The 12,038-nt window shown below is 36.5% G+C and overlaps 1 protein-coding gene across 3 annotated transcripts in view; it reads right to left on the bottom strand.

Annotated features, from left to right (window-relative positions):
* PTPRJ (protein tyrosine phosphatase receptor type J) overlaps nt 1–12,038 on the bottom strand; it is a 656,092-nt gene that overhangs the window by 22,855 nt on the left and 621,199 nt on the right. For all 3 annotated transcript variants that reach the window (XM_044082858.1, XM_044082859.1, XM_044082860.1), the window contains one exon: nt 8,514–8,649. In XM_044082858.1, the coding sequence (XP_043938793.1) occupies nt 8,514–8,649 (136 nt within the window). The remainder of the gene's footprint in view (nt 1–8,513; nt 8,650–12,038) is intronic.

Here is a 12,038-nt window from a genome sequence, read left to right as displayed (position 1 = left end):
AATATCCTAAGATGCAGCCATTCATCTTATTTGTTCTAGTCTTTGTGCTCTGCAGCTGTGAATAGTATGCTGCTGTTAAACCCTTCCCATGCATCTGCTGGAGTCATTTTTCATTAGTTCCATCCTTTCCAATGTATATTTGATTATCAGGATGACATGCACTAAATGTAGCACTTTATGTTGATAGGTATTGAATCTTAGGTGCTGTTTTCCACAGCTTAATCCTGGCCAGGCTCTCTTCTCCATTTTTTGTCATGGTTCCTACCTATCAAGGCTGATGCCATTGTGAGTTCCTTCAGACATATCCGAGTTCTACCTGCTGAACAGTTCTGGTCCCAGCACCAACCCCTGCAGAACACTATTTCAAATTCAGTGTTCTCCTGACAAGCTCCCTCTTACTACTATTCTTTGTATCATTCCCACTAGCCACATAACTACCAAACTCAGCATTCTCATACCAACCCCTAGCTTTGGTGTTTTTATAACTTTATTAAATTATTTTATTGCAAACAATAGCATAGGTACATTTACAATAACAGAAAAGAAAACATATCACAACGTAATTTTCATATTCACGCATCATTCATTTACATTTTCTTTTTAACAGTGATCATTCACTCCAACAATACATACATTTCTCAATTTGTCCTTTTCTCTAAAACTCACTCCTCCTGGTCATTACTCTGCATGCTTTTGTCCCACAGATACCATTTATTCTATGCAATTTGCTCCTTCCTTTTTCTAAAGATCCCAGTAGTTTCTAGTGAAACACTTTGCCGGATTCTTACTGAATCAAGCCAGACAGCTGTAGAGGAATACATGTATCCAGTTCTTTTGTAAGGCAGTTAGAGTACTCAGATTTGTTAGACTGGCAAGCACAATTTGACTACAAAACCATGCACATTCTTACCAATTAATCAATTGCCCATCAGGCATACCACCAGCTTTATTCAACAAATCAGCTCCACCACATTCCTAGTTATCAAGGATAGGATCCATTTTAATTACCATGGTGGGTCCAGCTACCTCTTAACTGGAGGAGTGCGACTGCAACTTTTCTCCAGTTCTTTGATAGGATAATGAGCTACTAATTTTCAAGATCATTTGATTAAACTCTTCTAGAATATTAGATTTAGATGTTTTTCTTCATCTAGATCTACTGTTCTATTGCTGTATAATTACATTTATTATGCTTTACCTTGGCATATTTTTTTATTCCGACTCTAGATAACATTAGCTTCAAAATTCTGCTGGGTTTCTGATTCTGATTTACTTTATAAATACTGATGAACAGAATGTTGTCAGAATCTCCACTTGCTTAGCAGTACCTTTTCTCTCCCAGCCATCTAGCTGAAAACTTGTATCTCAATGTTTTGCTGCTATGATCAGTTCTAGTTATACCATGACATTATTCATCCTGCTTCCTTGTGCTTACATTTTAACCATCTCTATTTACTTTTTATTGATCTTACCCCCTTACTTCCATCTATTATTTGCCTTCTTCTTTTCTCCTTCCTGCTTCCAGACATTCTTCATCCTCAGTAATTTCCTCCAGTTCTTATTTGTTTTCATTATCTCCTTTTTAGTTGTTCCATTCTGCAGTACAAAAACTTCTTCCTGATTTTTTGATCCATTTAAGTGGACTTTTCCCAGTAAACAAATGCAATAAATAAATAAATAAATAAATTTGTTGCTTGCAGATTCTCAGTTTCCTTTCCATTGTCTTCTCAGTGCTTTCTAATATGCCCCCAAGTCATGTCATAATATGTTTATCTGTGGGTTCTAATGACTCTCTCATATACAGTTATATGTGACCACTCCCTGCTAGTGATGATCACACTTTTGCACCCTTAAACTGCTCATTTATTTAAAATTGCATCTAACATCCTCTAACATTCTGCGGTTCCTGATGTAGTCCTGCACATATTGACTGATGTCATCCCATCCAGAATTTTACTTAATGGATATTCTCTTACGATCTTGGGTCCTGGGGGCCCAAATCTGCTGTCAGCAGACTTAAGATTCCATATTTTTTACCTTTCTCTTTGACTTCCCTATGCATCCTTTACACTTTCATTCTCCTTCCTTGGTGTATCATCTAGCAGGTATAAAATTTACAACATGCTATTGCCTTTTCAGTTCTAGCCAAGTTCTAGACAGACACCATTTTTACCACTTTGCTCATGCTGCTCATCTCTGTTGTCTAGACCTTCTAACTGTGAATCTATTCTTGTGCCCGTAGCTTTCTGAACTCTAAATCTTTAACAGTGCAATAAAAATAAATTAAAAAAAAAACAAAGAAAATCTTGGAAACTGATATTTGAAATATTTATACTAGTAATTTTCTGTCTGCTTTTAAAACAAAACCCACACTATTGAATAAATACCATAATTAAAACAAATTTATTCTTTACCACTTAAAGTACCTCTACCACTTCATTTTTAGACACAGAATAGGCATTTTTTTCTTTCTTTTTTTTCTAGGCACCAATTCCTTGCTTCTTTGCCCAGTTTCATGTATAACCTTAACATATTATGTCACAAATGTTTGTTTCAAAGCTTACTATCACATTTCTAAACTTCTGTCTATTATAACCCAAATAAAATATAATTTTGCTCCCTTCAAAATTCTGCTGGGTTTGTTTCAAACATTTCCTTAAAATTTAAAATGGAAATATGCAAATATCCATAGACTGTTGCAGAACTACAAAATGGTGACTTTGACAAGTACATTTCATAAATATATTATATAATCCATTCCTTAAATACATTATATATGAGAATGCAAAGGAAATTAAAGCAAAAACAAACAGTTGGGTATTATTACAAAGGGTGTTTTTTTCTTTGGCAGTGAGGGAAAGTGGTATTTGCCAATACCTTGCTGTCAAGCCTAATGTATCTTCCTTTTCTTAGGTTGTTTTATCATTGTGTCTCTTCTGGGTATGGGATAGTTTATCAGACTTTGAAATGTTCTTCAGTTGTGTACATTTATTGCAGAATCTGATACTTCCACCAAGTTTGCAGACTAGTGTTATTGGACTTCTTCAGTCACTCTGTGACTCATTGGTTACTTTTTCTTTGAGCATATTTTGAACTTACTTATTTTCCTTTTGTCACTACTTTATCAAGAGGGGCATAACCTATGCACTGCTTAACTACATTAATCTAAGCCACCACATATGCACCAAGAAACTATGATGGGCTACAATCATCACAAATTTTCACTAACCACTCTCCATTTCCCTTTACAGTCTTTTATAACCACTCATCCCTTATCCTGTTGACAAGAATAACCCTTTAGTCATCTACTTCACTAACACCACTCCTCCAACTTTCACTGATTTTCCAGTTCTAACCATGCTTGCTCAAGGTCACATTGTCAGAGAGTTTGTCAGGGCAGTAGGCAGTACAATACAGCTACTCCACTATAAAGAGTGGTTTTCCCGTGGCAGAGTCCCACTAGTGATAACATAGCATCCAGCTCTTAAAAATGTACAAAATTGTAAGTGACCTCAAACCAGTTATCAATGAGGATGACAAACTGCAAAACATTTTTCAAGCACCCCTTCTTCTGTCTTAAACCAGCAGCATAGCTAAATAATCTTCTTGTATGAAGCACACTTAGGCCAGAATACAACATAGTCCAGAATGGCTTAAAACCCTGTAACCATCCAAGATGGAAAACATGTCACACGATCTGTATGGCTTCCAATATAAGAATTTTACAGAATACAAGTTTCAAAGTACAGGGTTAATTTGCAGGTACTTCTGCCAATGTGGTTTATCTGTTCAAATGCAAGAAATGTCTAGAGATAGGTTATATAAGAGGGATAGACCAGCCAATCAGAACTAATGAATGTCCAAAGACACACAGTTTCAAGTGAACTGAAAAAACAAGCCAGTCCAACACAGTTTCCCCAGATTCCATATATGGCAGTTAAGGTTCTTTGAGATAATTTCTGTTCCCTTTTTGAAAGAAAAAGAATGGAGACTAAGCTAATTCAGTTGAACAAGCTGACAGCCAGTGGTTTAAAACTGGATATTGTTTTGTGAGACATTATAGCCCTTAAGAACTTTTCTTTATGAGTAACTAACAGCGGACACAAATAAGGTACGCCGAAGAGTAGCAAATGTTTCATTTCTGGTAATGCTTGACTTTATGATGAATTTATCCTAATCCCAAACTGATGATTATCTCAAAGTTAAAAGTAATTGTAGGATTAGTGAGATTTATATTTTAGCACCAATTATTTATTCATGCAAAGGCAAAATTTATATTCACGTAGGGTAACGTCCTAGTCAGAACACTAGTAAACATAAACTTAACAGTCAGTAAAGGCCTTAATGCTCACAAGATTGTAACAGTTTTACTACACTTTCATCAGTATTGCTGCTCTATTTTGGTAACTGTCAGAAACGAGGAGTGACTTGACAACACATTTTTTCTTCTTCTCGTTCTCTTTCTTTTGGTTAGCTAAACAGCATCTATAGTGTGACAACTGTATACAACATCCATACGTTCTAACCAAGTATCTTATTCTCTTGGTAGTTCTTTCCTTTATCATAACACATCACTTCCCCTGTAAAGTGGATATTATTGCAAACTCATATTTTTTGTTGACCAAAACATCTATCTCATATAGGTTGCTTGTTTAGACAGACTTACACATTAAAATGATAATGATTTTTCTTCTTCTCACGATTAAACTGATCTCCCTACACATCTCTTGTAGTGTAATTTATTTTCTCATTTAAAAGACTTGAGCTGTTATCTTATAAAAATCTGTTTTCATGATATGAAATCTGGGAAATATACCCAGGATTTATAAATGTAATTTCCAGTCATTACAGTGATTTCATTATAATTTTCTTCTTCGTGAAGCTATATTGAAAATTAAAACAGATTCTAGGCATAGATTATGCTATAATGCCAGCTGACAATGATATAAACAATAAATACGAGCAGAAATACTTTTTATAGTGAATTAGGTATCTGGCCAAAAAAAAAAGCAAATTTCATGAAAATCTTATATTTTTTCATTTCTCACAAAGCCTTTAGGATATAGCAATATTTGAAAATCAGTGGGCCCAATCATTATTTTTCTAATTTCTGCAATAATCCTTCCTCTCCCTTAATATTTTTTATCCTTCTTATCTGCTGGCTTGCTATATAACTCTTTGTCCCTCTCGGCTCCCACATGTTTCCTCCTACACTGCTATCAGACATTCACTGTCCTTCAAACTTTGAATCTGGTCCCTTTTTTCTTTTTCTGAAATGTAATTATGCATTACAGGATACAGTTATGTGTTGAATATCATATCTCTGCCTATAGAGTATTCTCTGACAATGTAAATAGTATAAAATAGCACTGTACAAAATGTTCCTACTAGTTATTTTTTGTATGCTTTTGTGTACTTTTGCAACCAGGATGAGTCCAAAATAGGTTCTCATTCCCCAGTGCTGTACCCTGATTAATACACTGAACTAATAAATAGATAAATAAATATATATGTACATACACTTACTGTAAGTGGCAAGCAGGATAATATCTGCCCCCAGTTTTTACCATCTGCATCAAATACTTTAACATGAATTTTAATGCATTACTTAACCTCTGGGCTAAACCATAGTCCTGAGGATGGTACAGTGATATTTTAACTGTTTAACTTAAACCATTGGCCCAAGGGGCGTGCCTTGGTTAATACGCATCTCTTTAGGACTACCAGCTTTAGAGAATAATAGTACCATTTGTTTGGCTGTAGGCTTAGCATTAGCTTTGCGTAATGATATGGCATCTGGACATTTTTTTAGCATAGTCCATTATTACCAAATTGTACTGATAACCATTCCCATATTTCACTACTGGTTCTGTAATGTCCATCACAATGCATTCAAATGGCACTAATACAACAGGCTTTGGAATCAATGCACTTTCAAATCTAGGACGAGATTCACTTTTCTGATATTTTGAACAAGAAGCACAACTATTTTTTGCTTCTTTCATTATACTTGGACACTAAAAGCTGGTTAGTACTCTTGCCTTAGTTGTTGTCTCTCCCCAAGTGACCTTCTAACAAGATGCTATGGGCCAACATCAGCAAATTCAACCATGGCTTGTCACCTTTGGCCCTTATGGACACCTGCAGTTTGCTGATACCCTAAGACACAGGCATATATCAAAACCATTCTAGCCCTTAGGCACTGATAATTGGGAAAAATCAGGGCATGAATGGCTAGGCTTAAAAAGGCTCTAAGGATATTAGCCTAGTAATCTCCTATGATCCTGTGGCTTTAGCACTGTCAGATGATATACACCATCAACCTTATTTTAATTGTTCTATATAAGCTCAACCTTATTTTAATTGTTCTATATAAGCTATCACCTTTTGGCTCAAAATTTAGTTAGGAAGTAGTCTGAATATCTTGTTTGCTGTCTTCACCAATAGCTTTAGTAATATTCTCTCTTGTTCTGCTTTACAAATATACAAAGGGCATAAAAAAATATTAAAGTTCATTCACCTTAGCTATTATTTTTTCACTAGGTTGCCTTCATGTGGAAGGCATAGTCTCCTCCCCCCCGCCCCAAAGAAAAAAGAAACACTGGAGCTTCTCCTCCTTCTTCATCTACAAAGGGAAGTTCCACATAAAATCAACTTCTGGTTTAAATGTTCCACTCTCTGTACAAGTTTGGTTCTTATAACTTCCCAGTTTTCTTAGCTTTGCATTCCCATTGATAGAAATGGGATTAAAACTCAGTATTTCCTGGTTATTTCACTTTTAGTCCTCACTAGCATTTCTGTGCTCAGTGTCCTTAACTAAGTGCCCTTTAGCCTCTATTTTTGTTTTGTCTGTTTCTGTACTGAATAATTTTGTAACTCACTGCGCAGACATCACTTTTGTGCTGATTTTTACTTCAAAATATTGTCTGTTTGACACTGGTCTTGTCCTATTATCTTCCACATTTGCAATCAGGTTTTTTATGAATCATCATTAGGGCTAGTTTCTAGTAATACCGGGGCAGTTTTACTTTTAACTATAACCAAATCCTAGGCCCTTTTGTGACTTTTACACTATTTCCCTTATAATAGAGTCTGGGTATCTATACATTTGTCTTGCTCTCCTTACACATCTTAATATTAGATAGGTAGATCAAGCTGTTGCCTTATTTCTCTACTGGATATATCAGCCCACCATAAAAACATCTCTAGATTCTCCTTCTTCTTACATCTTCCATAGTGCTTTAAACTGGGGAAATTTTTTTTTTAAATTTTCTTATTATAATATCACAAGTTAATTCAGGCACCACTAATTTTATTCCACACCTGTTGAATCACACTCAGCCCTTTCAGCAACCAAGCTGCATAGCTGTAGGCTTTAACTAGGGATTCACTCTAGCACTACAAAAATTTTTCAAGTGAACTTCCTTCAGGCTACATCCAACATAGGCCCTCAATGGACAATCCAACTCCATCACCATTAATCTTAAGTAAGGTTCTAAATAGAGCATTGTTTTGACCAAATACCCATTGGTATTCTTTAGAATGTTTAATTTGTTGTACTACTTTTTTGTATATTTTGAACACTTCTATATACTCATACCTTCTGTAAAAATGCTTTGCCAGCTAGTCCTTTTATAACATGGAGCTTTTCTCACTGGTCCTCTGCTGAAAATGGGACACTGCCTCAGTCAGACAGTCTCGGTAAACAAATGAAAAATAAATACTATGATCCTCCGACTTAAACAACTAACTTCTTCAAATCCTACTTTCAGGCTACATCTACTTCTAGAACACTAATATGCAATTGTTTTTCTATTACCTTATTGAATACAATGAATGACCTCATTCCCTGATTAAAGATACATGTACACACATTTGAAAACCTACTCCACATTGTCCATAGACAATATGTTACAATTTATGCAGGTGTATACACTTTCCAGATGACTGCTTGTAGCAGTGCAGGGTGGTCCATTATCTGTTTCCAGTTACAACTCACACAGGCAACACATCACTCCTGCACAAATGGCCATACTGAACCTTGCATAGGTACAAACTATTTCACAAGTGTGGTAAGGTACTTATGAACTTTACTTTATGTAAAAACCTTGACAAAGGTGCATAATACAACATTATGAATCCTATCTTATGCAAGTACCTTAAAAAGGAAGATAGTATTGCAAAAATGTGCAAAGAAATATGTAGGAAAAATTTAAAAAAACCCAGACTCAGGTAGTACTTTATATTATGAAGTGCACTGGAACAATGCATCTTAACATTAGTATATTTCTCAGAAAGCAAGCTAGTTATGCATGCATTAAAATAAACTGCCAGAGTAAATTATTCTGGTTACATTAAATACTTAGCTTAAAACAATCAGTGGCAAATGTTCTGTCAATGGAACATAAAGGCTATACTATTATAAACTGCCATTTCATCTGTCAAAATTCAGTCATGCAACATTTCAAAAAGTGCATTACTAGGTGTCAAGTTAGTGAGAAAGTCACTCTTACCTCAGTTTGCACCATTAGTGGTCTGTGCATTCGAAGATCGTGGACTATTCCATATATATCTACATGATTATCATTCTCCACCTGGTAGATTATCCGGTCTATTGAAATGAAGGTACCAGTTCTACCAACACCAGCACTAAAAATGCAAACACAGGTTAATAAGGGTTAAAAGAACTAAAAAAAATCAGTATCACAAACCCATCAATGTAATTTGTTGATATATGGCCCTGACTACTCATGTGTTAACTGAAAAGCAGATTAATCTATGGTTTTCAAATAGATTTTAGTAAGCTTCAATCCTCGTAATTAAAGGAAAAAAAATCACCATTGACATAATACATTTAAGAAGCACAAAATGACTCTTCTATTTCATGCTCCCTTTCATACCTTTCTTGCCAGCTATGGGAAGCATAAAACAGTTCAGTATAACCTATTGATTAGCAAATGAGCACACAACATTCACTGAATATGTTCACGAAAATCAGCTGACAGCAATTACCAGTTATATGTATGGCACAGTTCCAATCCAGAATCAATGCTAAATTAAGTTTGGCAACAAACCAAGTTGTCCTGGGACATCTTCATGGGGTTTTAGGTTGATATTAGGGGGAGTTGAAAGGGTTAAGTGGAGGCAGGGATGGTTGGGAGGAAATGAGATAAGGGTGGGACTTAAGAGGTTTAGTCTAGTGAGCTGGGTTAAACAATCACATTTTGGTGTGAACTTGCTAAGGCAAGGGACGCCCAAGACGACCTGGAGGTATTCCAGGAGTGACAGTAGGCCTTAGTATTCTGGTTTGAGGGGAACTGTGGTTTGAGGGGTGTTTTGTTATAGAGTTTTATTTATGACTTTGAGAACACACTGAGGGCTTTTGTGTGGTCTTTCTTTACTGACTCATGGTAGAAGAGGAAGGTTCAGCTTTGCTGTTCCTCTAAATATTACCCAAGAATCTGATCATGACTTGCTAGATGGTCTGTTACCCTATATTTTGTTACGTGAACATTTATAAAACCAGCTTATCTGAAGTGGGGAGGTAGCTGCTGCTTTAGTTGTGCAAAAAACATGGTATTTAACTGTTGGTGTATTGATGCCTTTGCGTGGGCTTGGGAACTGTGGCATATTTGAGTAATAGAAGAGGTTTATGCTTTAGTGGAACAAGATATTTTCTTTGTGTTGTTGCCCCCCCGTTTTGTTAATACGATTGAGAATGAAGTTAAACAAAAAAGGCATACTGGTCACATAGTGAAACTCTTATGTGGCAGTATGGAATCATGATAGGTATTCTAGGGCCTTGATTATTATACCTTTCACACTTAATTTCTATGATATTAGGAAAATAATTGAGAAATTTTGGAAAATTTTTGTCATGGACAAAGAAAGTGCTGGGGTTCTTGGTGAAAAAACAGTTGTGGTTTATAAAAAAGACATTTGTTTTATGGGCCTTTTGGAAAGGAACAAGAAGGCTTTAAGAAATGGGGGTTTTACAAATATGGTAGGTGTGCTCAATGTGCTTCTATTGTAAACAGAAGGGAGATTTAGTTTAAGAACTATGGGTTGATTTACCCAAAGAAAAGGTACTATTGTTTTTCAAACGGGGTAGTTTATGTTGCTTTGTGTGAGTCATGTGATGGATTTTACGTGGGAAAAACTAAGAGGGCCCTTAAGCAACGAGTTTATGAACATGAATATGAAATTAGGCACAAAAACAACAAAAATGCGTTGTATAAGCATATTGAAACTATGCATAAGTTTTAAGTTTTGTGCCATTGATCATGCTGACCTGGGTTTTAGGGGTGGTCAATTGGACGACTTTTTAGAACTACTTGAATTAAAATGGCAAATTAAACTCAATGCCAATACAAAACCTGGACTCAACGACAGGGTCAGTATTATGGCATTATCAAAACTGAAGTCTTTCTATTTTATATGACTTATTATTAACTGCCTTTGAGTGGTTTAGTTATGTGGTGTTTGTCAACTGCTTTTTATTAAGTTATGCCATGTATTTTTAATTCCTTTGGGAGGAAATGATGTAATCAATATGCATGGTGGGGTTGGTTATTTAAGCACTGTTTGCATTTTGAATTTGTATTCTGATGAAGTCAGAAGTGTCTGATGAAAGTGCTTAATTCAATAAAGAAGTGTTTTCTTTTATATCCGGATCTGTGGTATTGCTGGCTGCCTACTTCATTCTGTGTTCTTCACATATTAGAGGGGTTGCTTTTGCCCTTTTCTTTGTAGATGGTGGTGTGCTGAGTACCAGTTGTGATGATACACAGTGAATTCACAGGTGATGGAAGCAGTGGCAAGTGAGGAGGTTACACATGGGGAGCACAAGTGGGCAAAAGTTACTGACGGAAATTGCTGAAGTGCAGATGACATCATGCGGTGGCTTGAAAAAGGGATTTGAAAGGTGATGTTTTGATAGGATGGATGTTCTTGCCACTGGAATGGGGCACAAGGCAGGCCTGAGTAATCACCTTAGTAAGGCATGTTACACCTCTGTGATAAATTAGTGGGAGCTGATTATTGTGTTGGTATAGGGGGCAAGTAAGGAAGAGGTAGGTAGCGGGGGCCAGGGAAAAAACTGTCAGAGACAGTTTATGGAGAGTGTGGGGATCCCACGGGATGAGTAGAGTGACAACATTTATAGGAGCACAGGAACTTATTAGGCTACAGCCCTATGGCTCTTGCAAGCTAGTGAAGTTCAATCCTTACTTTCTTGGAACCTTGGGGTGGCTGCATTCACGCATCCAGTTATTTGAACTGTATGTGGGGGAAGGGCCAATGAGGTGTTTGACAGGATGCTGGAGTTTGTTCTGAATGGGTGGTATCTTTGGGGTGACAAATTTGTCCCTTGAGTAGGTAGTGTTAATGTTACATACCGGGTTAAAGTTTTACAGAATAGCACAAGGATCATTTCACTTGGGGTTTGGGTGAACTTTGTAGATAGGGTTTTAGGAAGCATGGTAGGTAGATGGCTGTGTTGGGGAATTTTAGAAACTGGGTGCATTGTTACAGGGGAGTTAGAAGGTTTAAAGGACTCTTGGTTGCAGGATAAGGCAGCTGTAAGACAGGTCTTAATTACCTACTAGTGGTATAGGTAACATAAGGAAAGAGAGCTTTTGAGGGGAAAGACCAGGGACAAACAGGGATTAAGAATGGTTTGGTAATGAGTGAATTGGGGGTGTTTATGGCTGGGTACGTAGAGTACTTCATTGCTGAGCATAGGCGAGTTTTCAGGAACTAGGTCAAGGGGTGCTTGTTTTCTGCCATCGAAGGTTAGGACATTAAAGTTTTGGAGTTAGACTATTCCCTATGGTAACTGAGTTGTTGCACATCCAGAACTCCAGAACTGGGTAGTTGGTGGGCTAAGGTGATATACCACAGTTAACAGGGTCCTGGGTGTGAGACTTGATTCTAGTTATTTTGACTGGGTGTAGATTTGAGTTCAAGGGGTTATAGTTTGTGTTTTTTTGTTGTGGTTATAGGTTGTCAATCCGTTCAGGTTGAGCCATGATTTCAGC

This window comes from Protopterus annectens, chromosome 9.part0 (genome assembly GCF_019279795.1).
Source record: "Protopterus annectens isolate FY-2018-M chromosome 9.part0, PAN1.0, whole genome shotgun sequence".
NCBI lineage: Eukaryota > Metazoa > Chordata > Ceratodontiformes > Protopteridae > Protopterus > Protopterus annectens.
Note: the sequence above shows the minus strand (reverse complement) of the source record. Positions and strands in the feature narration are given on the sequence as shown.